We start from the raw sequence: 27,262 nt of genomic DNA on the forward strand, positions 1-27,262 counted from the left end.
TTAGGTCAAGCTGCAAGATGAAAATGATTTTTCGTTGGCCTATGGCATCAAATTTGTAGCTGTAACAAGAGATGATTTCTTCTTCTTTCTTTTATTGGATTGTCATATTTTGAATTAAAAATGATTGATATATTCTTATGGTAAGTAAATGATTGATAATTTAAATCTTTGTAAGATTTTTTGTATGAAATATTTTCTTATAATTCAAGAAAAATTACAAGTGATTTAAGCTATTATGACCGATGTTTCCAGCTAAGCTGGTACACTAAGTATTACTATCGATGTCTATTAGACAGTTTTTTGAGAATAAAAAATCATTTAATTTTGAAAATATCTTCTATTTTTTCTTTTAATCAGTTTTAATTTCTCCAAATAACTTGTCATCACAAATGCTCCACATTGGAACTCAATTAACTCGATGATAAAATTAGTATTTGAATCTTGAAAAGATGTATAATTTTACAAGTGGACTGAGTCATTGAATGTTTTAAGTAATAGAATCGCTGAATCTTCAAGAGCATTCATTGTATTGAGAAAGTAAATGATTCGAGGCTAGTAAAACGGTGCAACCAAACATAGATTATTAAAAAAATTAGGAGTAAACAAATAAGAAATCAACTGAAAATGATTTCTCATAGTCCAAAAATACATAAGGTTCTCTTGATTAATTAATCTCATACTTCCTTAATACTTATGAACAGAACAGAAACATCACAAAATGCCAAAAGGGTACCCTCAGCTTTCAAATTGCCGGATCCCCTTTCATTGCCATGCGATATATTTATGGTTGTTTGGTTGGGGTAATATTGAGGTCTAATCCAATGTTCATTCCATTGTAAGCTATAGGAGCGTACATCCAAAGATCATCAGAGCTCAGAAGCTGTTAAATTGAAATCATAATTCAGGGAAATTTGAATGAGTCTATATTTCTTAAATGTATAGTATGAAAAATATTTTTCACTTAAGGAGCATACTCGTGTTATTACCTTAATTTGGAGCTGCAAAAACTTCACATATTGGACAGCTTCCTCAAGCATGGTGCTGATATCCACCTGAAATTCATGAGGAAGCAAATTTCAGCATCTTAACCACTTTGACTTTGTCAATAGTTGGTTACTGCTATTGAGAAAGCTACCTTGGTTCCATTGGGGACAAGGTTTTGTAGGATTCTCAACCTTTCATTTATTCTTTCTCTTCTTCTCTGCATTATGCAAAAGGCAAACCAATTTAGATCTAATCCTTCACACTTTACACTACATCATACATGGACAACAATACAATAATTAGCAAATGAAATACACTTGGCAAAGGACATACTCTTGCATATACACTCTGTGGATCAGTAGCAGAACCTCTATTAGATGTGGATTTTTTCCCCTTTAACTTGAGAGTTGTAGAATCCTCCAGGCTCAAACTTGAAGTTCCTCCTCCATTTAGCTCCTGAGAAGCATTGGACTCATCATCCTCTGAGCAGCTACTGCTCAAGCTCTGACCCTGAACACCAGGACTTCTACCCTCTTCAAAGTTACTTGTAGAATCAGATTTTGTTTTCTTCGTAGATTTAACATTTTTCTTGCTCTTCCTCCCCTATGAAATCATTAAATCAAAATTATCAAATCATGATGAGAACCACTCAAAATCAGACACACACCATTTTAGGAAAACCAAATCCTAATATAGTTATATTACTAGGTCTAGGAAACAGCAATAGTAAGTGATTCATTTATAAAAGAATATAGTAATTATGTTATTCTACCTGCATTGAGCCCCTAGATCTTTTCCCTGACATCTCCACATTGGTGTTTATATCCTCTTCTGCTGCTTCAGAAACTACTACTTCACATTCTTGGTGATCCTGCAAATTCTGGTCAGCAATAACCTCTAGATCTAACACTTCATCAGTGTTTTCATTTATCTGTTGGCAGTCACTCTTATGAACATTATATGGGCTAAACTTGGCATCCCCCGAGGAAAAACCCATGGACATGTTGCCAATGTTGGATAAAGGATCATTGAAGCAGTAGTTATTACCACTTGTAGTAGGAAATATAATGCTATTATCAGAAGTGGAGCTACTTCCTTGTAAAAAACATAAATAGTTAGTATTACTATTATCAGCATTTGCAGGAAAATATGGAGTTCCATTGATGCCTGTGACGCTCACTATTGTTGATTCATGGCCAGGCCATATGGCAGATGGAATTCCAAAATTGAAATTTCCACACAGGTTCTCAGGGAGTGAGCAGTTATCAAGAAACTGGCTCATAAAGTCAGCTTCCTCAGCTGTGTAGAATCCACTAAGAGAACTCCATTCTTCAGAAATTTGCTCAGAAGGATCCATTTTGTTTCTTTGGCGTGGCTCTTCTTTTTCTATTGTATTTGATTGTATAAGAAGCCACAATTGTAGAATGAGAACAATACTCTATTTATACCAAACAAGCAGAAACCGTATGGCACTAAGGATTGACTTCATCCATATAAAAAGATCTCAATTCATAATTGCCAATAATTAGCATCTGACAAAGTCCTACACCCTCAAATCAATATGCAAAAGTCCTTGATGGGACCACTTGTAACTGAAAAGGTCCCAGTTCCAAGTATTTGGTTTACAATTACATTGTTATAATATCATTATTAACCTTACACGGATTTCCTAGACCTGAAAATTCCTCACAATATTTAAGTATTTGAGAGTGAGAATAGGGAGATTTGAGGGTTGTTGAAAGAGAATTACACCTGTTAATTGTGAGACCGACGTGGGGTTGGCCTTGAATATGATATTAAATGAATTTTGTATTGGAAAAAAATAAAAATGACGTTTGCTAGAAGGACGGCTAGAGATCGTGGCGGTGAGTCTGACATTCTAAAACTGTTTTGAGAACTAGACAGCATTATCTGTTAACTGTGTTTTTGTCCCCTCAAGAGCTGTTAAAAACCTACCACTTTCTCCTCGTGATTTCAACTCAGTTTTTCAGTTATAGATTTGCAAACATTACGTGGATGGATACTATGCGAGATTCTTGTACCGAGTTGAGCATTTTATGTTGATGCTGAGTTGGGAATCTGGGCTATGATCCAGATGTGAAGTAAAGGCAAAATCAATCATTTATATATGAAGATTAGTTCCGGTTTCAGGGAAATGTTCTATATTGTTAATTCTATTCTATGTTTATAGTGTTGGAATATATGGACAACAATATATTCCTCTTCTAAGATATCGATTAATAAGATTTCTTGTAATTTTCATATCATTTGTGAGTACGTGAGTGCTCGTTTGATTAGATGAGAGATTCTACCTGCTGTAAGATTCCTCTTACACTCAAATTTAAGAATGCTCTACACAAAATCAGCCATTCTAGTTACAAGGATTTACAGTGGTACCTCAATGGACTTGTAACAATAATTTAACTCAAATATATATATATAATTCATTTTTGTATTGCACTGTTCGATATATCAGTTGAGCCAACCCCAAATAACTAATAATATCTGTTGGTTTCTTTGGCATTGTGAGCTCGTCTTTTTTCTCATTGGCTTTATTTTTAACCTATTTAATGTAGATTCTAGCTTGTATCCAAATTGTCTCATCTCTCAGTTACAATGTGTTTGAATTTACATTTGAGATTGAGATTCACATTTTCATGTCAAAGCTTAGTTTAATGTAACACACCTATGCAGGTGTCAATTCCGAATCCAAACACGCTATTTCTCTATCTCCTAACCTGGATACAGATTGGCCCTCTTACGTGTCTAGTTTAGCTTATGCTTAAATCCTCTTTATATATTATCAAATTTTCATTTTCCATTTTTTAATGACAATATTTTTTAGGAACTTAATCACATTAAAGTTTCTTGTTCTTTCTCAAGGATGTGTTTTGTGAGAATCAAACATACGTTTTCCGCCTCAAGTCCCAGATGTGTTGTCAATTAAGATACACTTATCGATTATTTCCTCATCAATTTCAAAAAGACTTGTCTATTAGTTTATTTAAATTTAATATAACAATATTTATTAATCATAAAAATAAATTACTCTTTAATTTTTTTTTATATTTAAATTTAGAATTATTCATACAAGGCGTGAGAAATTTGCTAGTTAACTTCATCTTCAATCCTAAATGAGTTAAGTCTCAATGAACTTTAATCAGGGGTATTAAACTAAGAAAATATCCATGATATATTGATGGTATCTTTAAGCTAAGAAAATATCCATGATATATAATATAATTAAAATTTATAATAAATTATATATAAAAAAATATTATATTTAAATATATAAATTATATTTAAAATAAGTATATATAAATATTTTTAAACATATAAATTATATTTTAGATTTATGATATATAATTTATCTTGTAAAAAAGTATTTTTTATTTATTGATAATTTATTTTAAAATATTAACATTTAATTAATAAATAATTATAATAAATAAAAATAGAATTAAATAAGATGTTAAAAAAATCTAGACAAATTTTCTCATCGAAGAAAAATTTATAAAAACATCATGTGAAATAGAAATTTGTATTTAATATATAGAAATTAATTATAATTTAGCATTAACGTAAATATAGATTAATACTTTCTATTTTACAACTATCACGTCAGATCATATTAAGTTGTTATTATCAATTTCAGATTCAATGTATATTCTGCTGTGGAAAAAACAATTTAATGTTTAGTAGAACATGTTTGCATAAAAGGTGGTCTCAAGACCTTCGTCACAGCCATTAAATGTAATTATTTAATTTAAATATATTTTTGTCTCCATAATTTATTTTATTTTAAATTTGATCTCCATATTTTATATTAACAAAAAAAATGTATTTAAACTTAATTACTTTAATGAATTAATGAATAAGATTGATAACATAGTTACAATCCAATAAATGAATTAGGGAGACAACCGGACCATGTCCCTATAACGACCTATGTTTGCGTCTCGTGTTAGTTGGTATAACATTTGATTAAATTTATCCATAGTCCAGGAGCCACGGTTCAATAAATTAATTCTTTTAAACTTAAATAAGAGAGGCATATATATACACCATATTTCCATAAATTAATATTCGAAAAAGTTTAACCGAGAAGGAAATATGTGGCATTCAAAAAAAAGATATTTGGATCTTCTACTCTTCCACATTGTTTGCAAAAGGAATTACGAAATTAACTCAAATTGATGTCGTTTCTCGAAAGGACTTGTTTGATTAATTAATCCGGATCCTAGTTTGCTGGATTCAGCGTCATTACACTCATGAATCAATCTTTTTATCCATCAGAATTATAATAAGGATAATAGATTAGAAATTTAGTAACATGTGGTAATCTAATGAATGAACTAAACTTGATAAAGTGGTAACCTAAGCTAATGAAATATTATATCCTCTTTAATTTCTATGGTATCAGCCTATCGCATTCATCTTCCTTTGGTTGGAGAAATGCTTAGGTCTAGTCCCATGTTTATTCCATTAAAAGCAATTGGAGCATACATCCACAGATCGTCGGAACTCAGAAGCTGTTTCATCCAAATCAAAATTTTGGAAACATAAAATGAGTTAATAATCACTATCTTCTGTAAATAAAAATAAATAAATTGCTAGATGGAAATCATCTTTTCCAAGTTGTTACCTTAATTTGGAGCTGTAAAAACTTAACGTATTGGACAGCTTCCTCAAGCATGGTGCTGATATCCACCTACAATTTACGAAGAAAGAGATTGAGAATCTGAACACCTTAACCAATTTAAGCAATTGCCACTAAGAGTGTTACCTTAGTTCCGTTGGGGACAAGGTTTTGCAGTATTCTCAACCTTTCATTTATTCTTTCTCTTCTCTTCTGCAAAACACGAGGAAAGAACCCTTAGGCATAATGGAAGATGTTTATTTAACAGAAGGTTTCAAATTGTTATATGTGATTTCACCATGCAACTGCAATTGTCATTGTGTCTATCTCTCCATCAGGAAAAAAACAGTTATTATATAAGTTGTTATCTCTCCATTACATAATTTATTATATTTATTAACGATAGAGTACAAAAAAAATATTATTGTATAAGTTATTATATAATTTATTATATTTATTAATGATAGAGCAAAAAATATATTATTGTATAAATTGTTATCATTACTCATAGTTTAAACACAGTGATCATTGATGACTGTTACTGATATACATGTGCAATTGTCACAGTGATTTTATTGAAGAAATGCCCTTCAAAAGGGTGACTTACTCTTGCATAGAGGCTCTGAGAATCAGTGGCAGGGCGGGTAGTTGCTCTTGATTTTCTATACGAATTGGGAGATGCAAGATCTTTTGATGATACCCCTCCATTTGGCTCCAGAGAAGCATTAGAGTCACCTTGTGAAAAACAGCTATGCCTTGGGAGGCTCAAGCTTCTATCATCTTCATCGTTGCTCATTGAAGCAGATTTTGGATTTTTCCTCGATTTAGCATTCCTCACTGTTTTTGAGACCTATGCACAATAAAATCATGATTGGAGTCCAACACAAGTAAACGACATAACTATACTATTCTGAAGGGGGGAAAAAAATACACATACTGATAGCACTAGGTAGCAAAAACATTAACTTGGTATCTCTCTACCTCTATTGAGCTCCGAAGTCTTTTTGTCAGGGTCTCCAGGTTTCTGCTTCCATCCTCTTGTACAGGTTCAGAAACCATGATTTCATACTCCCTCTTAGCCTGCAAATTGTTGTCAGCAAGAGCCACAGGGTCTAGACTTAACTCTTCATCAGTGTTTTCATTTATCCGTTGGCTTAAGTTGTCATTCAACTGAAAACTATATGGACTAAATTTGGCATCTCCCAGGGAATAAAGCATGGACACAGAGTCAAAGTTAGATGCTGGATCACAGGAGTAGCTTCCACTACTTGTAGTGGAAAGTATGTTATTACCACCACTATCAGTGCTGGAGCTACTCCCTTGTGAGAAACACAAAAAATTAGTATCTGTAACATTTGAAACAAAGTTTGAGTTGCTGTTAGTATCTGCCATGGTCACTGTTGTGGATTCATGGGAAGGCCAAAAGCCAAAACTGGTATTTCCACAGTGCTTTTCTGTGACAGAATAGTTACCACCAAACAACTGAGCCATAAAGTCAGCTTCCTCAGTTGTGTGCAATCCACAAAGAGAACCCCATTCTTCAGAAATCAGTTGAACAGGTTCCATATTTCTTTTAAAACCTGTGAGAAGGAAACGGTTCCCTTGTTTTAGTGTGATAGTATTTTGATGATAGGAATAGTGAGAGCATTACTAGTACATTTATACTCAACAACCTAAGGTAATGCCAAAAAGGGATTGGATTCAAGTATGGAAAAAGATCCCATTCATTATTGGAAAGAATTAAGGGCTGACTAAGTACCAAGTCTAATACCCAGAAATTAATTTCCACTAGTCCTTGATGGGACCACTTATAACTTAGAGAACTCATCTCATGGTCTTGATCTATATATTAAAGTAGCAATCTTGAAAGGGGCTTAAAATTCCCCTCTCAGGTGAGAAAGAAGTATTGCTGAATGAGACTAGTGGTACATTAGAGACAAATAAGGAGAATGAAAAATGTCATTTGCTGGCCCTGAATATGATATTAATATAACAAGAATTATTTGTGTTAGACAGAAGGAACGAAAGTGACATTGACATGGACAATTGAGCTCTAGGCATGGTAGTGTCTCTTGTTTGTCAAACATTCTAAATACCTAATTTAATTTGAATCGGACAGTGACTGTGTTGTCTGCCAACTGGGTTCATGTACCCTTCGAAGCAGTCTAAAACACAACCAGTTCCCTCAACTCAAGAATTCTGTTTTGTTAATATTTTCTAACATATATTTAACTAACATGTTGTGTGTTCAGGTCATTTTTATACCTTTGTCTTAAAGTATTTTTTTTTTAAATTTCCCCTAATAATTTTGATAATAAGCCCATATATAAGTTATACTATTTGATGAAAACAACTGATCAATTAACTGCATCAAAAAACAAAAACTGATCAATTAACTGAAAATAGAAAAGTTAGTTCAAAGTTGAAAGAATAATTCTAAAATCTTTTTTTACAATGATGATATTGATGCTTAGTGGGTTAAGATTAATTTAATTAAAAGAAGTTTAGAAAAAATGTTTGATAAAATTAAATATTTAACTAGTCAATTAATAATAAATAACACAAAAACACATGTTTATTAAATTTTATATGTTTTTAGACAAAAAATGTTTTTAAGTAATTATATTTTTAAATATTTTATTAGAAATAAAATAAATAATATAGTTTTAAAGGAAACTTCTTATTACAATAAGTAATGTAATATTAATGAAGATAGTAAATGAAGAATTTTATTAATAAAGGGTAAAAATGAAAGAATATATATATATATAAAGAAGTTATCTGTTCAGATATTATTCCGAGTAATAGTAATATCTGAATAAATATTTGATGTTGGTGAAATTAACTCACTTATTAAATACATCTATTTTCATCAAACAGCTTTATAATAATGTCCACGAACAAAAAAAAAAGTAATCAAATAAATTGTGTTAGGTAAGATAACAATTCAATCGCACTCTTACTCAAAATGTAATTATAAAATAATTGGGGTAATTAATATGTGACAGAATCACAGAAATGAATGCCCCTAATTCAAAATAGAATGGAGCTACGTAGCATGTGAAGCGCCTCGTGAAGAACTGCAGATATGAATATGTATGGAAGAAAAGTAGTTGCCATTTTAGAATGGCAGATATAGAAAACCGATCAATAGCTATGAAAAAAAGTGGTTGTATATATGCGGATACAGAATGACACTATTCAAAAAAATGCATCGATAATATATAAGGAGTTTCTAAATAATTGATGTAATGCTGTAAAAAAAATAATGTAATATGTGGGATGATAATATTTTTATGATGTCGAAATAAATATTATAAATTGGTTGTTAAACAACAATCAATTTATTGTAGATTAGCACCAAAAAATTAAGACACGTTATAATCATTTTGTCTTTTTTCTTCAATGTTATACAATATGTACAAGACACATCATAATTTTTTTGTGTTACTTCTTCAATGTTATATATATTAAACTTATTGAACTACAAAAATTTGATGAATAGGAAAATGATGTTGCTATTATCTTATGTTAATTAGATATGTATTTTTTTCCTAATTTTATTTTTTACATTATGATATATTTGATTGTTTATTTTGGTAACGAAAATTATGTTATGTGACCCTATTTATGTACAGTACATGTATCTAGTTGATCAATGCATATGAAAATTCTAAAAATAAATGTGAAGAATTCACATTATACTAGCTTAAAACATTTATCGTTCAAAGATATATATATTACCAAAAAATATATATATTAAGTATTGTATTAATGCTCTGCTTTTAATATTTTTTTTATAATATTTATAAAAGAAGAAGATAACAAAGAAAAATAAAATAATTTTTAAAAGTTTAAATTAATTTATGTATAAATTAATTGTAGAAGTTTTGTCTTATTAATTTGTCAAAAATAGTTTTTTATATATAAGTTGATACTAACTTATAGAAGAAAAAAAATGTTTTTTTTTTTATTTTATTTTTTTTCTTAAAAATATTTTATCTGAACAAGACATAGAAGTAAGAGTCCGGCTAATAGAATGTACTCATGTGTCTACTTCTATCACATCAATTATAAAGGATAGTTTTTAAATATTATTTTTAACTCTTAGAAGTTTATGTGCAAGTTTTAATATATATAATATATAAGAATATAAAAATATTATCCCAAGTTATTTACTTATAAGTTAGGTCATATATTTTTTTTCATGGGTCATTTCTAACCTTCTCCTTTAACGGGAAAACCTTTTTTGAAAAAATGGAAATAAAATTTAGTAAAAAAGACAAAGATTTAATATGACATACTCATTCACCGAGTCTTTACTAATTGTAAAAGTCCTAGGAATAAATGACTTTGAAGTTCTTTTATGATTGTTACCATTACGAATAGGTCCAAAGGAAATTCTAAACCATGTTCTTGTATCAATTGTTGTTACTTTAATTTCAAAATGAGAAATAAAGCACAAATAATGAACTCAACTACTTTTAGGATTTCACGATTAATGAAGACATGAGTGAATGTGTGTCAGTAAAATTTTGTCCTTTTCAAATTAGTGAAGATAATGAATGAATTCCAACACAAACATATTATTGCTCATGCTTGTTGAATCCTTTTCCAATTTCTTCAAGAAGGGCTTCTCCATTAAAGGAGAAGGGTTAAAGATGAATCATGGAAAAAAAATTAATAACTCATAAAAAAAATCATAATCCGACTTGTAAATAAATAATTCATAGTAATTTCTTTTATACTTATGTAATAATAATATAAATTATATATATATATACATTAAAATTTGCACTTAAATTTTTAGGAGTTGAGAGTAATATTTAAAAAATTATCCTCTATAATTAACGTAACAAAGATAGATAAGTGACCACATCTTGTTAGTTAAATTTTAAAGAAAAAAATGAAATATATTAATTAAAATATACATAAAAGTAATACTCATTAAAAAAAAAAAAAGGGGAAGAATAATTTGTTTGAAAAAGAAGTGTGTAATTAGTAGTTGGAATGATTTAGAAAAGTAGTTATGTGACTATCCCACCAATCACCGTTGTTCCTGCCGGTTTCTACGCTTCAGTTTATGCGTAAGTACTAAGTACCCTTCCTCACTCCTCACACTTCATGCACATTGTCATGTAGGAAGCAATGCTATATTCAACCAAAATTAAATTTACACGTAATCCTTTAACACTTCGCACTAGACTTAAATTTGTGCCATTCAATTTTAAATTATATATCTAAAATACAATTTTGAATCACAAAAATAAAATAATTCTACTCTACAAAATCAGTAATAAAGAAATACACAGCTTGTAATTCACAACTATCACCTGCAAATTAAGTAATGTGCTAAACATTGAGGTCACCAGCTAGTAAATTATGTGTTAATTACTTTTTTTTTTTATCTTTACTTCATTCAATTTAATCTATTAAATTTACTAGTCATGGAGTCGAGTATAAGTGATTTACATATACTAAATCTAAAATTGAATTATTTAGACAATATTTAAATTTCATCCTTCACGAAAATATTTCTTTGTTAGATTTTATTTACTTTCCGATCGAACTAGATTAATTTAATATAAAATTTTAGAACATTGATATAAAACAAAAAAATTATTCAATTTACTCTTATTATTCATGAGTTTAACTTAGTTTCTTAATTTTTTTTAAAAAAAAATATGTTTTTCATCTAATTAAAACTAATAATGACATTAAATTTTTGTACATGTAATGATATATATGAGGAATAATTTATTTACTTCAAGAATAAATTTATATAGACTTACTTTTTTAAATAATGCATGTTTTATATTAAATTTTAACGATCCAATTGTTAAATTAAAAGTTCTTAATGTATATATTAACTCTACAAATTTTTAAAATATTTAAAAATTATTTAATACTTTATTTCATTAATTCAAATTGACGAATAATCATAAAAATATTTTATATGTTGATTTGAATTTATATTATGAAGTATCAAATAATTTTTAAATTTTTTTAAAATTTACAAACTTAATCTATATATTAATTTTTTTTAATTTAATGTATTATATAAAAGGAAAAATTCACGAACTTCCATAATATACATTAAATTTTAATGATTTAACAGTTAGATTAAAAATTCTTAACAAATATATTATTTCTATGAATTTTTATAAGATTTGAAAATTATTTTATACTTTGTTACATTAATTCAAATTAACGTATATTGATAAAATATATATATATATATATATATATATATATATTATATGTTAATTTAAATATATGTAATAAAGTATTATATAATTTTCAAATTTTATAAAAATTTATAAATTTGATGTATTTATAAATTTTTTTAAATTTATCTATTAAATTGTTAAAATTTAATATGACCATAAATTATTAAATAAAATAATTCAATCAATAATTATTATTAAAGTGAGTGAATCTCATTATATGTGTGTAAAAGAAAATTTAAATACATGTTATACAATATTATGGTTTACAAATTCAGATGAGAATATTATTTTGAGTCACTCAAAACTGCAACAATTTAGTTGTCGAAATGAAGATATTATTCTTTCTGTATCATTATAATTATGGTTGAATCGGTTCAAGAGTAAAGTAATAGTATTCAATTAAAATTCATATTATTATTTGTTTATATGAGTTGGGTGATAAGGTTGTTCTGAATGAATGATGGCAAAATTGGTATATATGTGTATTGTTTATTGTATTATTAGAGTCGGCCGTTCCGTTGGCATATTACACACTCTATGCAAACTCTGCTCTGCTCAACACAAAGGAATCAAATCTTCGCACTCCAGGAGACTTCTTTAATTTTAAGATTTCTATCTTTTTCATTAAATACTCGTAACTCAATTTTAAGAGAAGTTGGATGAGATATTTTTATAAAAATTAAAATATATAACTTTATTTTAAATTAAAAAAATGATATATATATATATATATATATATATATTCTCCTCTTATTTTAAGTTTATTCGAACAAAAACCTGTGTTTTAAATCACACATCGTGAATTTATTGTTTTATTTATTTATATACATAGGAAGGCCCTAAAAAAAGAGATTAGGTTTCTAGCATTGCAATTTGCATGCGTTTGCATTTGGGGTGAAGAAAAAAGAATATGAATTTGGCTGTACATAGCTTATAAACCGGCAGGCACGACTTTAATTAAAAGGGGTTTTGTGTATTTATTTGTTGGCAGATTGATATTATGAAACAGCTGGCATTCGGTTAGCTATTTCCCTATTTCAAACCACTACTATTTTCTTTTTATCAACTATCCTGTCCCTTCATATATTAAAAAAAAATTTAAAAAAATGTGTCAGAATTAAAATGCAATTATATTCTATGATCAATTGTTCATTTCGAAACTCGGATGAGAAACCAGTCTCCTCCATCTTATTTATAAAGTTTAATTGCATTTTTATTTTATTTTATGAATGTTGTCACCTATTCGAACTATTATTAATTGTTGTTCGGCTCTCTATTAAACTGTTATCAGATTATTTACAACTACTTTTTCTATGTAGATTTCACTCTTGAGGTGTTTAGTTATCAGCACAATATATATTGAAAATCTTACATTAACTAGTGATAAAATAATAATATTATATATAAGTAGAGAGTAATCATCAAGATAAACAAATTCAATGATTCATTTGTTAGTAATTGAATTTCAAGCTGGTCATATTGAGTGGAGTCACATCCCCTACTGTATTATGTTAAATAATTATGTCTCATATGAGATAAATATGATGTATAAAGGGGTTAATAAATAAATAAATAGGGACTAAATCATAAATAGGCTTAATTGAATAATTTTGAGAATAATTATTATTTGATGGAAATAAAAATCTTTAAGAGTTATAAATATTCATTAATGTGAAACAAGGTCCATGCCCTTAACATAAAGTATTCTCTAAAACCTTAGTCATCACTGAAGATAGAGAGGGTAGAAAGAAAAGTCAAAGGAAGTGAAATCTTAATTCTCTTATCAAAAAGATCAAAATATTATAAGAATCAAAGGAAATTTTCATTATGGAAAAAAGGTACATATAATTTCTTATTATTATGTAAGAATCATGAAATTCAATGATCCTTTTAATTTTCGATAATTGATGTATTATAATAAAACTTACATATTATTCATCATATTGTTAATGAATTGAGTTGATTATGTTTTCTTCAAAAATAAAACAAAGATTAATCATTATCTTACAAGTCAATTTGTAGAATTTAGTTAAATTCTAATATCACTTTCTTAAAAGACGATACAAAGATGATACTATAGATATATATAAAATATACAATCAAATAATGACATTAATTGATATAAAAAAAATAATGACATTAAATAATCAACTACTAAAATAATAAAATGATAAAATATATAAAATTTTAAAAATTAAACAAATAAATATATAATTTTAAAAATTATATGACAATATTTACATAATTATAAAATATAAATGACAAAAATCCAATTAAGTCTATTTATAAAAGAAGTGCTAGTGATTATTTTTTGTTGCTCTAGGTGACATATATAGCTATGTTAATTTACTTTCATGTTTCATCAGAAAAGTTTCATGAAAAGATGTTGCGGTCGACATAGTGTTTGGACATAAAATCTATAATAGACTTTTTTTTTTAATTATAGGAACTTAAAAATTATTTTTAAATTTAAAAGATTAATGATAAATTCATCTCATATTAAAGGAACTTAAAAACATTTAAATAATAATTTTTATAATTCTTTTGTTTGTCATTGCGGAAGGTAGGTAAATATGTGAGGGAACAATTGAAAATTATCTTTTAAGTAGCCATAAAAACTGCTATATTAAAAGTTTCTGTTGTCTTGACCATTAAGGACGTATTTATCAGTATTTACTATTTTTTATCTATAAAAATTATAAATTATAATTACAATAACATTATTTAAATATAAATTTATGTATATATTATCTAATATTTTAAAGTTATAGTAGATATTGAAACGATCTAGATACTAATTCAAGATTTAATACTTGAGCAGAGATTAAATTGTTATTAATAAAATTATTACTATTATTATTATTATTATTAAATAAATATAATATCATAATTTTATAATACTAAAAATTAAAATAAGATATTATTTATAAATTTTTAACATTTAATGTAACATAATATTTTACTTCTAAACTAAATACAAATATAATATTTAAGTCTAAATTTTAATAAAATATAACAATATCCATTAATAATAATAAGTTTACATTTAGAATAAAAAAATATAAAATTAGTATAATATAAATTATGAAAAGAATTAAAGATATTAAAAATTACAAATTAATATAAATGATTAAATTATATTTATAAGAGAAATATTAAAAATAGGTTATTCTAATTTACAATTTTTTAAACATGTATTTTCATTAAAAATATTTTTATTTTTTTTAATTGAATTGATTCAATTGAATTTTTTTTATAGACTTTAAGTGGGTTTTATTGGTTTCTTCATCGATTTACTATAAAATAATTTTTTGAACTAATCAACTAGGTTAAGGATCGATTTTTAGTCGAACCAATTATATTTTCAAAAAATTATGATATTATCATATATAAACTCTCGCCACTAAGATTAGACACTCACATAAATACAACTAACAATTTTATACCATACTCATTCATTGCACATTATCCAACCAATAGTTAAAAATATAGCGGTCATTTGTATATTATTTTTACAATCTCATTATTTTGCTTTAGACTTGATATCAAAAATAATTTTTTGAACTAATCAACTAGGTTAAGGATCGGTTTTTAGTCGAACCAATTATATTTTCAAAAAATTATGATATTATCATATATAAACTCTCGCCACTAAGATTAGACACTCACATAAATACAACTAACAATTTTATACCATACTCATTCATTGCACATTATCCAACCAACAGTTAAAAATATAGCGGTCATTTGTATATTATTTTTACAATCTCATTATTTTGCTTTAGACTTGATATCAAAAAATTATATATTTTTCTAGATTGAGATTCAATAAACCTAAACAATGCAGTTGTATTTCATATCAATCAATACTTAGATCTCGTTCACTGATCAACTTATATTATGATATATAGATACTTGTAAAGATTTCATAATCATTTGTATATCCAAAGTAAAAATAACATAAAAAAAGGCTAATATAAGAATAACAATTGTATATCTTGTGGAAAATAAATAAATAAATTGTCACGATAAATATATATATATGTATAAAGAGAGAGAGAAAGAAAGAGATTCACTTACTTTAAAAGTAAATTTATCTAAACTTACTCTACTTAATCATAAATATTTTACATCAAATTTTAACAATTCAATCACTAAATTAAAAAATTTTAATACATAAATCAAGTCTGAAAAATTTTAAAAATTTTTAAAACTATTTGATACTTCATTTTATTAATTTAAATTATATAAAACAATTTTATAATTATCTGTAACTTTAAATTAATGAAACAAAATATTCAATAATTTTTAAATTTTTTAAAACTTTGCAGACTTACACAAACACAATTATAAAGGTGAAAAACTAAACAAGAAAAACAATCACAAAATGAAACATGCTAAAGAGATATAATTAAGTTTTACTTTTAAACTAATATTTTAACCAATGCAATACACAAGTAAAATATTTATTATATATAACTAAAATTTATGATAAATTATATATATAAATTATGTTTGAATATATAAATTATATTTAAAATTTATATAAATAGATATTTTTAAATATATAAATTATATTTTAAATTTATGATAAATAAATAATATTATAATACAATATTTTTTATTTATTAATAATTTATTTAAAAATATTAATTTAATTTATAAATAATTATAGTAAATAAAAATTAAATTAGATTAAAAAAAATTAAAAAAAATCTTAAAATTTTTTCATCCAATAAAAACTTTAAAAAATATAAAAATTTGTGCGTTGGAATTTGATGTTGGACGATAAAACTAGTTACGTCAGCTGGAAAAAAAAAGTAATTTAGAATAGAAAAACTGAATTAGTTTGGAAAGAAAGAGCGTGGAAAGTGGAAACATGAAAGATGGATAAATATGGGAACGTGCTATGCACTGCTAACCCGTGTTATTATTTAAGCAACTGGAACAATGTAATTTACATTTGTACCAACATCACAATCACCTGTGGATCCTCCATCCATATAAAATGGGTTCAATATTATTTTATTAACTTTTAGGAGTTGATAATATAAATAATATATGAAAATAATAATAAATAAGAAAAAGCTTATAAATATAAATTTTAAAAATTATATTATACTTTTAATTAAATGGATCATTTTAAATTTTTAACTTAATTATTGTTATAATTTTAATTACTAAAATAATTTATTTTTAAATTAAAAATTAAAAACTTAACTTTAATTTATATTATATATATTTCTTTGGTGTAAAAAAAATGTAAAAAAAATAAAAATGCGAGGGAATGAATATGGATACGGGTGCAAAGTGGAGAGTTAGCCAACCTGATTTTTCAAGTTGATAAAAATCCATATTTACTCAAAACAAGTTTTTTTCTGTCAAAATAAGGTCAAACTCGGATGAGTGCTCGCGAGTGCGAGTTTAATTGACATGTTTAGTCAACATATTTTAAAAAAATTATTATCATATAATTGTATAGAACTTTGTTGGTAAATATGTTTTTATTATTATAAAGTAAATAAATAAATATATATATATATATAATTTTTATTTTTTTAAAATTTAAAATCATTTTTATAACAATTATTTAAAATAAATAATATTTATTTTAAGTGGTGACTTTACATTTGTTTAAAGAAATTGATTATATAATTTATAGAGATGAAAAATAAAATCTTTTTACAAAAGCAAAAAAATAAATCCGCTTATTTATAATGACAAAAAATATAACTCTATTTGAAATTTCATTAAAAATAGAAAACAACAACAATAAGGATATTGACATATCAAAATAAGTTAATAATTCCCTAAAACATATAGCCAAAAAAAAATTGAATATGCAAAATATGATAAATACTTAGGTGAAAATTTTCCTTTCAGAATAATTCTGACTCAAATAGAATCATTTTCTTTGGGTGATAATCGTAGTCTCTGCTAAAAAAATTGTAATGCAAGGTATATAACAGATTTTTTTTTTTCCTTTTTACATCAAAGATAATCTTCATTAATTCAATAAATAAAAATGAATTTCTATTAAGAAAAAAAATATTATCAAAGTTAGTATAACTTCTCTTTAAAAGGTCTTTTTACCGTTTAGAATAATGAGATGTTGGCCATAACCCAACTATTTAGAAATTATGTCAAATTCTATTAGTAACTAATTAATGTATATAGACTAGTTCGTCAATTAGGATTGACAGACCTGAGAATAAATAAATCGTTATATTAAAATGAATATTATTAAGTTTTTCTCCATTTAATTTTGTGAGAAAAATATTAATATAAGTCTCTCATTTTCTACCCTCTACTTTAGCATACTATTTTTTTTCTCCTGAAATTGGTTTCCTTTTTATTGATATACTAGTATTTTGTCTACTTTGAGACATTATCTGGATTATGTACATTGATAATATATATATATATATATATATATATATATATATATATATATATATATATATATATTAATAGTATTCTACTATCCTATTGTTACACTTACACTTTGGCACCCTAGTTTTTTAAAATGATAAAGTAAGTCCATGTTACCAACTACAAGTGCAAACCAAATATTTGAACTAACACTTCCTTTGATATGATCTTTTGTTGGGTGGTGGGTGGTGGGTGCATAAAATCAATCAAGAAAAAACTCCTAACTGAAGGCCATGCATGCAAGTCAATTGAGGCAGAAATTATATTAATTTTGATATAAGTATGATGTTTGACTTCAGTAGCTTGAAAGAGTAGAACTCTTAGTTCTTTTATTTGGAGAAAAATTGACTTTTGATTTGTCAACCATTTAACTCTAGATAATTGGATGGTTTCAACTACTATAATAAATAGTAAGTCGAAAAGAAAAAGTCCAACCCGAATATCCAATTTAATATCGGATTGAAATTCATGAGATCCTTTCTTTCTATTTGACTTATAGAATGTAAACTAAGCATCATATTTGTTCGGAATTTTTAAAGGCATTTGAATCACAAGGTGAAGTAATACAATTAAGTATTTGCTTTGACATTTGAAATTAAATTCGTTTTTTTTTTTTTTCACGTTTACAAATAACATTATAGAAGGTATTATGTACGGAAATGAAACATAATACCAATGGTCAGATCAACAAACATATCTTGTAGTTATCGGTGTCAATTCTGAGAGTTATATATATAATTTGACATCCGAAGAGGTCGAAAGGCTGTACAAGAGTGTGTCAATACTTATTTTAAGATGTATAGTGTTTGACTAAAAGAAATACATATGTAATTTCCCTTGGGTCCTCTCGCGCATGCACATTATCTTAGTTTTAATACTATCTTATAATTATACATTACAATATTCCTTCTAAACCTTTTGTTATCCCTTTTGCTAACCGTTAAAGAATCAAGAAATAGTTTTAGAAACCTTGAAGTACAACGCTTAATACATTAGTATTGAAAGCTTACTTAAGACTCGAAAATTTTCATGTTCCATTCAGTAACCATTTGACCAAAACTGTCTCAATATGATGATCTATGATTGGTCATAGTTGTGTAACAACCACCAACGTCTTTCATCATTATTAGCATTTTATGACAAATTAACACAATATGTATGTAAAGAAAAAAAATGCGTAAAACTTGAATAAGCAAAACAAGATTCTAACCTCTTAAGTTTTAACACGTGGACAATAATGGTAATATTAATCATAGCAAAATGAATATTAGAGGAAAAGAGAACCTACAATTTTTTTTTTCACAATGGCAACAATTAAATTAAAATTTAGAATCTTGTAAATACCATCCAAATCTTCACCACTAGACCTATCCTAATCATTCTCACATTAATTAGTGGGTGTTTAATCAAATGACACAAATTGCTTTCATATCTTTTGCTAGATTTATGGCTACAGGTAACCATGGTTAAGGTCAGACTGGTTTTCAAGTTATAAGCAATAACATGTATAATGCATCCTCATTCCTCATTTTGACTTCACAATTCACGATATCTTGAATCGTCCAACGTAAACATATTCTAACTAGAGTTTTAGCATACCTTTACAACTTTCCAATTGAACAGAAATTATAAATACTGCTCCATGTCCCACCCTTAACATCCGGTTCACCTCTATCAAAATATGTTACTAATGCTGTAATGCATAACTTATATGAGCTTATTTTGTATAAAACAACCATAAGGCTGGTTAAGAATGTCTGAATTTATATTTGAAATGGTCGAGACAAGACAGCTAATCCAATTAAGAGAACAATATTTAAATCTGAATCTGCAATTACATTCCAAGTGGACACCAAAACTGAGGACAAAGAGCAAAATGGCTGACTAGGATTTTATGTAACACGTCACTGTCTTAGGCATTCAGATGAAAAATTATCAACAAACTACTTGTATGTTTGCCAAAACAGCGACTGGTCCAAATAAAGAAGCCAAACAGATAAGCAGCAGTAACCAGCAATATTAAAAATGGGAGTCACTGAACATCTCCGAACTTTAAGAGCACTCCATGGCAAATTTATTCGTCATTTAGAAGCAGCTCATCCCCTGGACCCCTTTGCACTAGTCTGTAATACAATATACCCATAGTTGCCATGCAAGCCCTGAAAATGGATCATATTAACTTCATCAGTCAAAGACTAGCAGTATATGCCACAACTGAGGCTCCATATAATTCAGTTTTATATACAAGGTAGAGGGAATTAGAGCATCATCATTGTGCTGAGATAACTCCCTTTTCTTCTGAGGACTGATCAACATATATATGTTAGATAACATGGGGTTAAGTGTTAACTTAATTTAAAGCATACTACAATTTACTTTAAGTCTGGGATATATGCTACTTGTTGTAATTAAATCCCAGCTCATAACAACCCAGTTATTACCCTAGACATCACTCCTCGTAAGGAATCATCAGTGGCCCAAACATAATTTCAGTTGCCCAAATTTCAGATCCCAGATTTTTCATCCTTTTTACCCTAGTGCATTCTCTACTCTGGATTATTATATATTATACATGAAGAGAAGCAAGAGCAATACATAATAGCAATCAGGAGAAGAATTTTTCTTGGGTCCATCCTAGATGATCTTTGATGCCGTGTACGGCCTTCTGAGGTTTCGGTTGCATTTGATGCTTCTTTCCTTGGAGGTGCAGTCACTGGTAGAGTGGGTAAAGCAGGAGACCAGAAAGGAAGCAAAGCTCTAAGAAACTTATGGTGGAATGGACCTACACTTTCAAAGATGCAAGTTTGAATTAACAAATTTGAACTAGACAAGGTTCGGTACAAAAGAGCAGAGAAAGACATGTCAAGTATTAATCACAATTTTAAAATATTCAAAAATATTTAACAAGACAATATCACCTCGTTTTGTGTACTTTTTACGATTTCCATCTTCATCGTCAGCATAGTAAGAAATTTCAGAATTCTGTCGTTCAACGTGGACTGAGCCCTTCCTTGTGGTGGCACCGGGCTAAATTATTTGCAATAAGAATAAAATTACATAAGATAAAATACATGAAAGAAGATACAATTTGCAATGTAATAAAAAGAGAAAATTCAGGCGTACTTATTAAAGTTCAAGAGGACAGATAAATGCAAACAAAATAAAAGTGCACTGAAAATATCCTCTTACAACAACAGGACTTGAGCTTTTCATGAAATTTCCTGCTGAATTAGCACCATCTATCTCCACAATATCTGTCACTGAAATTTTAGGTAGTTCTGACCCAGTTGCAAGTGATCCATCAACCGAGTCTGAGTTTCCATGATTTTCCCTATTAACCAATGGATCTGAAGCAAAAGCAGGTGGAGGACTTCGTGATTCTGTCACTGGCAATGAAACTGGATGATTTCCAAAAACATTCTTTTCCATACCAGACTGCACAAAAACAGATAAAAACTAATGAAATTTTTTTTATATAACGAGGAGAAAACCGGTGAGGAAAATAACTTTAGGTGCCAAGATAATATCACCAACAACAAAAAAATGGAAGTGTGCATTTCTATAATTATTAAGAAAAAGGCATTTTTTTTCCGCAGTGATAATCAACAATTTACCACCATAATTATCCATCAGCGGTACAGTACAATGATGCTTTTAATGTATTTCCCAGATGAATCATAACCCTTAAAATCATCCCGTCTACAGTGGTCATAAAGTCGCTGAACAAAAATTAGATGGGCTTGAAAAAGAAACTAGTAATATTAAAGTATATGCATAGCCCATGCATTTGCAATAACAAATTATTCTGTTTGTTTCATTAGTTCAATTAGCCTTGACACCAAAAAATGTTGACATTCCACACAATACTATTTCATTGTCCTCAGCAAAGAATGATGATTGACAAAGACCCGGGACAACAGAGATCTTCTTAACAATAAAAATTCTACCAATACCATTGTCAAGTCCCAATTCATTCATAGTCTATATTTCATAATGCATAACTGTGGCAATGGAATTCTCATTCTGAAAAATATGGCAATAAAAGAAACTGGTCTATGAGGACAAGCTTGTTCTAGTTTTTGTATGTCAAGAAATATACCCTACTATAATTTCAAACTAGTATAAAAGTGAGCCCATCATATACTACCCATTTCATAAATTACCTGCATGATTGCTTCCTTCAACTTGGAATGAAGACGGGATCCCGAATCTTTCACACTTTTGGGAGGCCATATCTGTACGAGATATTTCATCAAATGAGACATAGAAAATATAGGGAGAATTTTTTCCATAATAGTGTCTGTCTGAAGTACGTTTTAAAAGGTGAAAAACATAATTTCAATAATAGTTCAACAAGTCAGATGTAAGTAGTTAATACATAATAGAGTATCTATTTCCAAATCATACTATAATTCTACTCCACTAAGCAACTACTTTTATGACAACCGACAAGGTACCCCCTAAGACAAGCAATTAAATAGTGGTTTTAAAACAAGGTCTATTGAATTGAGAAATTGAGAATTGAGAATTTTTTTTTTAAAAAGAATAAATAAAATGGAGAAAAGAAAGAAAAAAAAAAGGTTGGGAATAGCATGTCATTTCCTTTTCCCTATTTGTACACATAGTTCTAGCACCTAAAACACCATGAATCCAACTTTGCTTTTTCACATAGCTATGCAAAATCAACAGACAAAATTTCAGTACTAAGATGAATCATAGGTCTAAGGTTTTAAAGGAGACACTAATAATTGCCTCTCTGGAGTTTCTATCTACTCTCAATGATAATGAAATTAAAAAGAAAGAAAAAAGTGCATAAGGATGTTGAACATACTAGACAGAAACCACATACTGGCTTTCAGTTAAAACCATATACATTAGTAAACTACTTTCAATCAAGAATTTTTTCTTTACTTAAAGAACAAAGAAATGCATTTGTAGGTAAATCTTACCGAAGTAGTACATGAAGGACATGCATATCCTGCTGGGGCAGTATGTGTAGGAAAACTCTTGATATGTGAGACCAAGCAATTTGTGTGGATAACATCTGTATACAAAATTTAAATTTATAATATGTAACAAGTGCAAGTTCAGCTGAATTCATTTAAAAGGAACACATGCAAAATCACATACGCAAGCAACCCAGTCGAGTTGTTTGAGAACCATCCCCCTCTTCTAAAACAGCCTGGCACTGGCAGCATTTTGGGGGCCAATCATACTCCCCATCTATAACCCATTCTGAATAAGTCCGGACCTATGAAAGATGACAAAACAAACTAAGCTTAACCACAAAGAATCTACAGCCTGATACATCAATATTGGACAAATCACAAGACCACGAGACATGATCCCCAATAAAAATCAAGCCAAAACTATAACCAAATAGAAGTCTTGGACCAAGAAACAATGAAAAAATTCAATGCATTAAATGATAACAAAAATCAACAATACTAAAAAGCGAAACTAAAAACCAGGCCCAATAGATTGAAAGTGAATAATAATAATATAAGATAGAAATTGAAGAAAAAAAGTTACCACGCAGATTTGGTGCTCCGGGAAGCAGATACATTCCCCGCAGACAGGAACTTTGTGCACGAAACAATATAACTTAGTAGCCTAAAAGAGACAACACAGCATTAGCACTAATTCAAAGCAACAAAATGGGAAGCAACTAGCATGGTTCCCCAAAATAATGAAGAAATGGAAATGACACCAAGACTAATCACTTGTATTGTATCAATTCTAGGTTCAAGTCCAAGCACTTGTTTCCACCACCCATGTGCATAAAAAATAAAAAAATAAACACAAAAACTAAATCACACAAAATGCAAGGGCGCGTAGATCACCCGCGGTTGATCTGAATTGAAAATACGAATCGGATCTCATCTGCATGCCCAGCTAACAAATCAAGCGTGATTGGGCAAATGCAAATCAGGGTTTTGTAAAGAAAAAGAAAAAGGCGCGAACTGTAAGCGAGGAAAGAGAAGAGAGCGGAACCTTGCGACATTTGCAGACCACCATTGCATTGAGGGGTATAACTCAATCGAATCTGATATGATTCAGAAAAAATTCAGGAGGATTTGAAAGGGGAATCGGAAGCGAATAGCATGATCAGATAATCGTAATCAGGGAAATGAAAATTTTGGGTGTTGATTCCCTGAGATTGTTGTTTGTGTTGTGTTGATAATAGCCTCAGCTCACTCTGCCAAACAAAACCCCCCCTTCTACGTTTGCAATTGAGATCCGTTTGAGTTTTTCTTTTTTCTTTTTTCTTCTTTTTTTATTTTTCCTTCTGTTAATTAATTGTTTCCAGAACGGGTGAAGAAAATAAATAAATAAATAAATAAATGAAAACTTTAACGGGCCGGGTTAGTTATATGGGCCACAGTCTTCGTTACCGGGCCTGTAAAGTTACAAATAAATTAACAAAAGCACATGGAAGTTATTGTGACGTCATCTTCTGCTTGAATAGAAATTGATACGGTTATAGTCTATAGATGGTGAGAGTTTGGAAGATATAATCCGTGATTCTGAATTAAAGTATTAAACGCCTTTTGTCCGTTGAGTTGAAATATTTGAATATAGGGTTTAGGGTTTCACGTCAATGGCATCCGCGACGGGGCGAGAGTTGTCGAATCCTCCGTCGGACGGCATCAGCAACCTGCGGTTCTCGAATCACAGCGATCACTTACTTGTGTCCTCATGGGACAAGGTATCATTTCTCTTTCGCACTTTTCATTCACTTGTTATCTATGCATTCATTCACTCACTATTTGGATCCTTCGCTTCAGAGCGTGCGTTTGTACGATGCCAGCGCCAATGTGTTGAGAGGAGAGTTCATGCACTCTGGTCCTGTCCTCGATTGCTGCTTCCACGACGATTCCTCCGGCTTCAGTGCCGCCGCCGACAACACTGTTAGAAGGCTGTTGTTCAGCTCCAATAAAGAGGATATTCTTGGAAGGCATGATGCGGCTGTGAGATGTATTGAGTACTCATATGCTGCAGGTCAATTGATCACTGGTAGTTGGGACAAAACCCTCAAATGTTGGGACCCTAGAGGCGCAAGTGCCCAAGACCGCACACTCGTTGGAACATATCCCCAGCCTGAGCGTGTTTACTCCCTCTCTCTCGTTGGACACCGTCTCGTTGTAGCAACAGCTGGAAGACATGTTAACATCTATGATTTGAGGAACATGTCTCAACCTGAGCAGAGAAGAGAATCTTCATTGAAATATCAAACCAGATCTGTGCGCTGTTACCCAAATGGAACTGGATATGCACTTAGTTCTGTTGAAGGCCGGGTTGCCATGGAATTCTTTGACCTCTCAGAGGCTAGCCAGGCAAAAAAGTAAATACTTATTTGTGTTTTCCCTTCTTAATACTTGTTATATGGATGTTTTCAATTTGTCCATATGAGAAGTGGGATGTATTTCATCAACTTCTAGCTGTTAATGATTTCTGACCTTTGTGCAGATATGCTTTTAAGTGTCACAGAAAATCAGAGGCTGGAAGGGACATCGTCTATCCTGTGAATGCAATTGCATTCCACCCCATGTAAGCGTTTTAGATTTTAGAGTGCTCTGTCTCCTTGATTATATCGTCTCCTTAAATAACGAGGCACTTTCTGAAGAGGATTTTGAATTGCCTTTGCTTAACTGTTTCTCTACTATTTACAGTGTCAATTGTTGTTCCTTCTATCATTCATGGGTCCAGTTGAGAATATTAATATAAACTACTATAAATAAAGTTTTCTTGGTTTAGTACACATTGTCATCCAAAATAGAACGCTATAGATGTTTTTTCACAGTTTCAGTGGGGGTTATAAATACATGGAAGTTGTAGATGAGACAGAGTTCTGTGTTACATCTGTCCAGAATCTTTAGTAAATTATACTTTCTTGTGTTCCCTCTCTGTTCCTCCTTCTCTCTAATGCCTAATCCCTTAAATTTCAAGAGCTCCAAAGATGAAATGCAGTGATTAACTAACCTTTAAATGAAATTTAGAATTAGACGACCCCTATATTAACTTGATTGTGACAATCAAAATGCTTTATAAAAATATGTCTGTGCAGATATGGAACGTTTGCCACAGGAGGCTGCGACGGGTATGTTAACGTGTGGGACGGAAACAATAAGAAGAGGCTATACCAGGTTTTTTTTTTCATTTCTGCTTTGAGTAATTGAGTGACATGAATTTTCATATAGTAATAAATTCAATTGCTAAATTGCCGTTTTATCTTCCAGTACTCCAAATATCCTACTAGCATTGCAGCACTTTCGTTTAGTAGAGATGGACGCCTCTTGGCTGTTGCATCGAGTTACACATTCGAAGAAGGGCCTAAAGCGTAAGCTCTCTCTCTCTCTCACACACACACTCTATTTCTCGTATACATGCAAGGCTAGGTTTATTTAACTTGCTCATTTCTTATACAGCCACGAACAAGATGCTATCTTCGCTCGCAGTGTAAACGAGATTGAGGTCAAGCCGAAGCCCAAAGTCTATGCCAATCCTCCAGCGTGATTCCTGGTAGCCATTTCGAAAATAGGGATTTCTTCAATTTTTCTTGGAAGATTTTTCACTTCACTTCCCCTCTTGTGAATGTCAAAAACATGTAAATTACTTATGTGAAGCACTAGCTTATTTCTAGATACAAGTTGCGGTCAGAACAGAAATAGCCTTTGTTCGTCCAGATTTTCTTCAAATTGTGCACTTCGTACAAGTATATCTATTGTAAAGTATAAATTGAAATTGATAAGCCAAGGACAATCTTAAGCGTTGTGCTTCATTTTTTCAACTAATCACTGAAAAAAAAAAAAAAAAAAAGAATTGTCATGTCCTGACCAATTAATTCTTTATAGCTCAATGGCACTATAGTTGTATTCAATATAGTGTACCAAGTGCAGCGTAATTGTTACTTTAGAAGAATAGCTTGGGATCAAATGGCCAAGAAATGTCAAAGCAAAAAAATTTAAACACCCGA

General features: G+C 29.2%; 4 protein-coding genes across 4 annotated transcripts; 1 reads left to right on the forward strand and 3 right to left on the reverse strand.

Moving 5' to 3' along the window:
* Positions 1-556: 556 nt before the first annotated feature.
* LOC109795401 (transcription factor bHLH84) lies at positions 557-2,405 on the reverse strand. Its single transcript, XM_020354893.3, has 5 exons — positions 1,757-2,405; positions 1,318-1,587; positions 1,136-1,201; positions 987-1,052; positions 557-880 (listed from the first exon to the last, which is right to left on the reverse strand). The coding sequence occupies exons 1-5, from the start codon at positions 2,339-2,341 to the stop codon at positions 782-784; spliced, it is 1,086 nt and encodes a 361-aa protein (XP_020210482.1). The 5' UTR covers positions 2,342-2,405; the 3' UTR covers positions 557-781.
* Positions 2,406-5,041: 2,636 nt separating this feature from the next.
* LOC109813461 (uncharacterized) lies at positions 5,042-9,995 on the reverse strand. Its single transcript, XM_083059430.1, has 2 exons — positions 6,605-9,995; positions 5,042-6,473 (listed from the first exon to the last, which is right to left on the reverse strand). The coding sequence occupies exons 1-2, from the start codon at positions 7,187-7,189 to the stop codon at positions 6,162-6,164; spliced, it is 897 nt and encodes a 298-aa protein (XP_082915556.1). The 5' UTR covers positions 7,190-9,995; the 3' UTR covers positions 5,042-6,161.
* A 10,083-nt stretch (positions 9,996-20,078) lies between these two features.
* Positions 20,079-24,561, reverse strand: LOC109804826 (RING/U-box superfamily protein). Its single transcript, XM_020366701.3, has 9 exons — positions 24,280-24,561; positions 23,818-23,898; positions 23,416-23,536; positions 23,235-23,329; positions 22,449-22,520; positions 21,475-21,720; positions 21,204-21,312; positions 20,881-21,067; positions 20,079-20,444 (listed from the first exon to the last, which is right to left on the reverse strand). The coding sequence occupies exons 1-9, from the start codon at positions 24,301-24,303 to the stop codon at positions 20,360-20,362; spliced, it is 1,020 nt and encodes a 339-aa protein (XP_020222290.2). The 5' UTR covers positions 24,304-24,561; the 3' UTR covers positions 20,079-20,359.
* A 211-nt stretch (positions 24,562-24,772) lies between these two features.
* On the forward strand, positions 24,773-26,984 carry LOC109816262 (mitotic checkpoint protein BUB3.1). Its single transcript, XM_020381194.3, has 6 exons — positions 24,773-24,994; positions 25,074-25,630; positions 25,756-25,836; positions 26,354-26,432; positions 26,526-26,626; positions 26,715-26,984. Exons 1-6 carry the CDS (start codon positions 24,887-24,889, stop codon positions 26,800-26,802), a joined length of 1,014 nt encoding a protein of 337 aa, XP_020236783.1. The 5' UTR covers positions 24,773-24,886; the 3' UTR covers positions 26,803-26,984.
* The last annotated feature ends 278 nt before the right edge of the window (positions 26,985-27,262 follow it).

This window comes from Cajanus cajan, chromosome 7 (assembly GCF_000230855.2).
Source record: "Cajanus cajan strain Asha chromosome 7, NIPB_CcT2T_4, whole genome shotgun sequence".
Taxonomy (NCBI): domain Eukaryota; kingdom Viridiplantae; phylum Streptophyta; class Magnoliopsida; order Fabales; family Fabaceae; genus Cajanus; species Cajanus cajan.

Coding starts and splice junctions, on each gene's coding strand:
- LOC109795401 (XM_020354893.3), bottom strand. CDS start 2,341: ATGGATCCTTCTGAGCAAATTTCTGAAGAATGGAGTTCTCTTAGTGGA. Junction 1,588..1,756: donor GATCTAGGGGCTCAATGCAG/GTAGAATAACAT, acceptor ATGATTTCATAG/GGGAGGAAGAGCAAGAAAAA. Junction 1,053..1,135: donor TTGTCCCCAATGGAACCAAG/GTAGCTTTCTCA, acceptor CATGAATTTCAG/GTGGATATCAGCACCATGCT.
- LOC109813461 (XM_083059430.1), bottom strand. CDS start 7,189: ATGGAACCTGTTCAACTGATTTCTGAAGAATGGGGTTCTCTTTGTGGA. Junction 6,474..6,604: donor GACTTCGGAGCTCAATAGAG/GTAGAGAGATAC, acceptor TATTGTGCATAG/GTCTCAAAAACAGTGAGGAA.
- LOC109804826 (XM_020366701.3), bottom strand. CDS start 24,303: ATGGTGGTCTGCAAATGTCGCAAG. Junction 21,313..21,474: donor AAAGCTCAAGTCCTGTTGTT/GTAAGAGGATAT, acceptor CAAATAATTTAG/CCCGGTGCCACCACAAGGAA. Junction 20,445..20,880: donor CTTCTCCTGATTGCTATTAT/GTATTGCTCTTG, acceptor ATCCATTTTCAG/GGCTTGCATGGCAACTATGG.
- LOC109816262 (XM_020381194.3), top strand. CDS start 24,887: ATGGCATCCGCGACGGGGCGAGAGTTGTCGAATCCTCCGTCGGACGGC. Junction 25,631..25,755: donor GAGGCTAGCCAGGCAAAAAA/GTAAATACTTAT, acceptor ACCTTTGTGCAG/ATATGCTTTTAAGTGTCACA. Junction 25,837..26,353: donor GCAATTGCATTCCACCCCAT/GTAAGCGTTTTA, acceptor ATGTCTGTGCAG/ATATGGAACGTTTGCCACAG.